We start from the raw sequence: 5,909 nt of genomic DNA, 5'->3' as shown, positions 1-5,909 counted from the left end.
TTCAAGACTTCAGACCAAAGCAATGGATTAGACTAAATTTGTGTAAGTCCCGCCCACTGACTTTGATGGGTGAGTTTGACAGATAAAATAAATTCATGAAGCACTGCAACACAGGACCATGAAATAATTAATTAAATAGTGAAATAATTATATATGTCTTTTACATAAAATGAATTGGTATTTTAATGAATTATTGACACATTTAATTCCAATTTTAATTAGTTAATGACACATTTAATTAACTAATGATACATTTGATCCATTATTTTTTGGTGTATTTAATTATTTAATTATGGCACTTTCAGTCCTCCACAGAAAGATCCTCAACTGTTCTCTGAATATATCACCAACGACCATTGAACCTTTTTATGACAAACATTTTAACAGAAGTGCCTAAATTGGGGTTCAGATCACCGTTTTCAATCACAAGGGTCAGATGACTATTTACATAACAGGTTTCTGATGAAGTCGAATGAACAAACAACATGTTTTTTACCGTGGTGTAACGCTAAGGCAAGCAGACAAAAAAGTGCATCATGTGAAAATGTGCCAGTCGACTCAGTGGTTCATTTGCATTGGATCAGGTTAAGGGGGAAAAATAAAATGGCATACTCTACACTAGGAAGTGTTGTGAATTCTCATACGGCCGACACAGTAAATGCAGCAGTAGGGACATGACACACAAAACATTTTGTTCCCTGACTTGCACATTTGACCAAATTTCCCATCAGATTATGTTTTTGATGCCAAGTCTGTGCGTCACCTTTGTGACTCTTCGTGGTGTCTTTTCTTCTGAGCTACAGCTGCAATCGTAAGGGGTAGAGGTGTGCTGTGGTAATTTCTGGGAACACTCAGCGCTGACAACGGGAGATAGTAGACTTTATTCAAATATTCGATTTTTCCATGACTGAATAAACAAGCTGTCCTTCGAGGAAAGTAAGGTCCAGAACACTGTTTGAACCTAGAGAGGTGGCAGGGTCCGCCACTTATAAACAAAGTAAAACAGTATAAACTTGCGTTGTCCTTTAAGGTCAGTTTGTTCAGTGAGTTTATTTAGTCATGAAAACAAAGAGAGTTTGATTATTTTATATTTCTAGGCATAGAACTCAGTCATTGAAGATCTTTATGACAAAAATATATCCCCCAAAACCACATATTGCACCTTTAAAGAATGTCACATCTGCCATATTTTTCCATTACATTGTGTTCCAATATTCATTTTAGTCTGGACTGTAAAACTTCACTGAAATGTATGTGCAGTAAATATTACAGATTTGTAAAAGAAAATATAAGCAAAAAATCATAAACCACCCTCAAAACATTACATCTGCACATCTGTTACTGAGAGAAAGGCAGGTGTTTGTTGTCAAATCAGTGGGGCTCGATGTACGATGGGTTCATCGGTCGGAACCTGAAAAAGAAAAACGGAAAAAAACGTTGGCACATAATCTGCCATGTGCACACAATCGTTCATTAGATGTCGGAGTGTTTCCTGAGCTTTACCTGCACACCGTACTGTAAATCACATCTTCGTCAACATGGGACTCCATCCGCTGCTGCTGCTGCCTGCGGGCGATACAGTCGATCAAAACATGAGCCTGTGCAATGAGCAAGTGTGATGAAAACGGATACAGTTGTCAAAGGCTCTTACGTGTTGGACTCCCTTCCCCTGCTGAAGTCAATAGCTGCATAGACGAGTTCTGTATGATTTCCCTCTTGTGATTGGTTATTTTCGCGGGTTTGCCAGTTGACTAAGCCAGTATTCTGCACAATCAGAAACATATAACACAAGATTAATACCTGATGCTGATCCTGTATCAGTTATTAGCACAGTCATAAAATGGGGCGCACTGTATATAATCTATGCCACAACAAAGTCAGACCACAATATAGCGTGGTGGACTCAACTGCCAGAAATAACTGAGCCACCTGTATGTCGTCCACACAGTCCGTCTTTGGTGCCCACTTCCTTTTCCTCATGAGTCTGAAACAGATAAACAGAATCACTGCAATTGGATATAATCATGATATACATCAGACTCCAGATGGCTCTGTTGCGCAGAACCATCTGGAAAAAGCGCTGCTAGGAATTGTTTGTTACACACTTAAAATGCTTTGCAGGTGTTTGAACGAACCATCTCAACATCTAACTTCAGCCAATCAGATCGACAGTAGGAGAGCAGGACCAGTCAGTCGAGGGGAAGAGAGGAAATCCACCAGAGCTGTTCTTTACTCTTCTTTTAATGAGATGTACAGTTCTGATATAATGTTTCTAGATTGTTAGGGGCCCCGTGTGCAAAATGTTGTTTTGAGGCCCCCCATTGAAGCTATGGGGGGGAATCCCAAATCTGTTTAATTTGATTAAGTTTTAGTTTAACTTTTAGTTTTCTTTATTCTGGATTTATTAAACCTATGAAAACGAACCTCCCACGGGCAGCAGAGGTTGTTTTTTAAAACCAATAAATTATAAACCAGAATGGGGGGCGTTGAGGTTGATAGCTGTCAGAGCGGGATTGTCGTGAGCATATTCAGTATGTGACAATGCTCAGGGAAAACTGCAGTGTTTTGTGTCTGTATGTCAGGGTTTCCATTGGCCTGTCTGTGATCGGACTAGGAAAATGCCGATTAAAGGTTTAGATATTTGAGGAGCTGTTATTAGTTACTTCCAGCCCTGCTGACTGGTTCAACAACAGTGTGTCCGGCTGCCCGGCAAGACATTAGCAGTGGTCGAAACTAAGCAAAAGTACTGTATCTGAGTACGGTTTGGTTACTTGATTACGTGTTACTTTATATTTCTGTTCCGCTACAGTTCAAAGAGAGCTTACCTCCTGACGACAAAAACCCCGGTCACAATCAGAAGCACGGTGAAAATAGAGATTATGAGTACATCTCTGGTAAATGTCGGCCAAGATGCTGTGAAACCAAAGGGAGTTTATCAGCTCCAAGTGATTAATTCAGTCAACCTCAATATCCTTTTTAAGCTCCCGTTTTATAGCACTTTTATAGCATAACTCATAAAAACCCAAATACATCGTCTATTTAATTACCCATTAAACAACCGGAAACATCAACCATTTAAACTTGCTCACCTTTAATCTTTACAGACACAACAGAGGAGTTTTGACTTCCATGTTTGTTGGTGGCGCTGCAGAAATACTGGCCCCCATCAGCAGAGAACAACACAGGCTGGTGTCCAACATCCAGTACATGACTTTTGTTTATCTTAAACCAGGTATAATCCTCCACTGGGGGGTTTGCGTGGCTGCTGCAGATCAGGGTGATGTTGGTGCCGGCCTCCACCTCCATCGACGGTCTGACGGACACTGATGTGTTCTTCGGGCCATCTGAGAGAAGACCGGAGCTGTTATCTGTCAGAGAAATCATGTGGCGAACTCAGGTTGATGGATTACTCACATTCAACGTGGATGTTTATGACTCGTGAAGCTGTTCCTGTGTGAGTCTTTAGAGAGCAGGAGTAGTTTCCAGAGTCAGTGGAGGACATGTTGCTTAAATAAAGAACAGGTCCTTCATTTGTGGGTTCTCCGTTCTTAAACCAGGTGAAAGCAGATGAAAGGTGATCGCCGTCACAGCCGTTCATGCAGGTCAGATTCACAGAGTCGCCTTCCTTTGTCGCTTCATTCCCGCCGGGTTTTGTCAGTGCCACGTTCAAATCTAGAAGGGCAGAGTACTGTTAAAGAATGACATTTTGCCTGTTACAAGTCATAGTTGCTATTTAAAAAAGAAAAGGACTTACCAGCAACCTTTAACGTTGGTCTGACAATACCAGATCCCATGTATTTCATGTTCTTTTCAGATAATCTGACAATGTATTTTCCTGCATCCCTAGACTCAACTTGGTGTATTTTTAAAGAACAATTGTGTTGTTCGTCGCCAATATACTGAAATCTTCTGGTGGCTTTTTTGAAATTGCTGCCAGATATGAAATAACTCTTGGAGCCGTGAGACTTAACGTGACCCCACATGACCCTCTTCACTGTCAGGTTATCCGGGTGGTACAATGAACAGGGGATGACGACAGACGAGCCTTTCACTGCACAGATTTGCAGCCGTTGATATTCCACTTTCCACATTTTGCAGATGACACCTAAAAAAAAGATGTACTCTTTCAAGATTTCGTCGTTTTTGATAAAACGCTGAATGACGCGTCGGTGTTGTACTCACCAGCCAGAAACAGAGGCATCAGAGTCCATGTCAGGTTTCTGTGATCAAAGCGCATGTTTCACGTTATGACCCCAAAAAAAAAACCCAAAATCAGCAAGTTCGCAATCGATTCTGAAACGCTGTCGATGTTTCTCCAACCAAAATACAAAGTAAAACGATCGTTTGCTCTTCCTTATCAGCTTCTTAACACACAGCTTCCTGTGATTTAGAAAAAAGCGTTTAGGTTAGCATAACAAAAGGTCTTGGCACGTTCAATGAGGTCGCTACACCACACTCGATGCGCCGCCTCAGCTTTTTCAGTTTGAATGAGTCATGGAGGAAGCCCCGTCTGTGCCCTGTGCAGCCTGATGGAGCTCTGATGTGGTTAAAAACAAAGTCAGAGCTGCATGATAAAAACGGCGTACAAAGACCAAGTGTTACAATTACTGCAGAGTAGTTTGCTTGATACAGTTGATACAGTAGAAAAAGTCAACGCTGTTTGATGTTTAAATATGGAGTTAAAACTAAGTCAAAGATAACGTAAAGCGCAGTGGATTTATTGAGCAGATGGGTTCAAAAAAATGTGATTCTATAAAAGTTTAACTGATGAGAGTGAAATGCTAAATCTGAATGATAAGGCGTCACTTTTCTCAATGGCTGATTTTGGCCCCATTAGTACTTAAAGGTGCACTATGTAAAATTCTATAACAGTTACATTTTTGGTTACACAGTCCTGTATTCTTAAAAGTGTTATTGATAATAGACATTCAGATGAAGCATTCCATCTCCCCTTCCTGTATTCAAGCATTTGAATCCCCCCTCAAGTGGTTGCGTTTTTCTTTTTTGCACCAGCTAACGTTGCCAATGCTACGCAAGGAGGCTGACGCCAGCTGGCAAATATTATCCAACATTGCTAATGCTCGCTATCAAATGTCAACGCTGCTAACGCTAATTGCTACTTTAGGAGTCATTCTTACGTTTTATTTGTAACAAACTGGCAGCTGACGAGACCACGTGACACCAACGGGGTTATCCTATTGGCTGACAAACTTTGTTAGAAGCAGGAACTAACCCTCAGAATTCTTATATAAACAAAAAATCATTTTAGACGTGACTAACATTTTAGACTTATTCATTAGAGAAATACTTTTCTTCTGACCCTTTCTACACATTCTGTGTTATCAAGATTTCCTTTAAACTGTTGGACAGGTTGATGGGCAATATTCTGTTTTTGTTCCTATTTGTACACATGTTTTATATATATATATATATATATATATATATATATATATATATATATATATATATATATATATATATATATATATATATATATATTTATATATATATATATAAAGTGACACTCTTGATAAGAAAAGTGCGATTAATTATTTAAATGTAACACATGCTATTCATTTTCTTGTATTTATGAGTGACCTCTGTACACATTGGGGTTTACATTTTTACATCTTTGAGTGCTCTGACTTCTCTATAAATCTCTACGAATATTACAAATCATTTTAAAATATTCTTTTAATTTCAAGACAATGAATACAAGCAGTTAGACTCGAAAAACTTGAGATGTTAAAAAAATGTTATGGCTGAATTTGATGCACTTCATCTCAAGCAGATACGTCAATCAGAGCCGCCCAGGAGGTGGGGTTCTGTTGTGTGTGCGTGTGTGTGTGTATCGCCCACTCTGGGGCAATTTGCGTTGACGAAAGAGTGAGGACGATCACGCGGTCCAT

General features: G+C 39.7%; 1 protein-coding gene across 1 annotated transcript; it reads right to left on the bottom strand.

Moving 5' to 3' along the window:
* Positions 1 to 1,090: 1,090 nt before the first annotated feature.
* LOC115576058 (B-cell receptor CD22-like) lies at positions 1,091 to 4,309 on the bottom strand. Its single transcript, XM_030408548.1, has 9 exons — positions 4,183 to 4,309; positions 3,755 to 4,105; positions 3,415 to 3,672; positions 3,090 to 3,344; positions 2,826 to 2,913; positions 1,930 to 1,984; positions 1,652 to 1,764; positions 1,504 to 1,566; positions 1,091 to 1,411 (listed from the first exon to the last, which is right to left on the bottom strand). Exons 1-9 carry the CDS (start codon positions 4,235 to 4,237, stop codon positions 1,372 to 1,374), a joined length of 1,278 nt encoding a protein of 425 aa, XP_030264408.1. The 5' UTR covers positions 4,238 to 4,309; the 3' UTR covers positions 1,091 to 1,371.
* Positions 4,310 to 5,909: the final 1,600 nt, after the last annotated feature.

Source organism: Sparus aurata, chromosome 23, assembly GCF_900880675.1.
Source record: "Sparus aurata chromosome 23, fSpaAur1.1, whole genome shotgun sequence".
In the NCBI taxonomy this organism is placed as follows: domain Eukaryota; kingdom Metazoa; phylum Chordata; class Actinopteri; order Spariformes; family Sparidae; genus Sparus; species Sparus aurata.
This window is presented reverse-complemented; position numbering and strand designations above follow the sequence as displayed.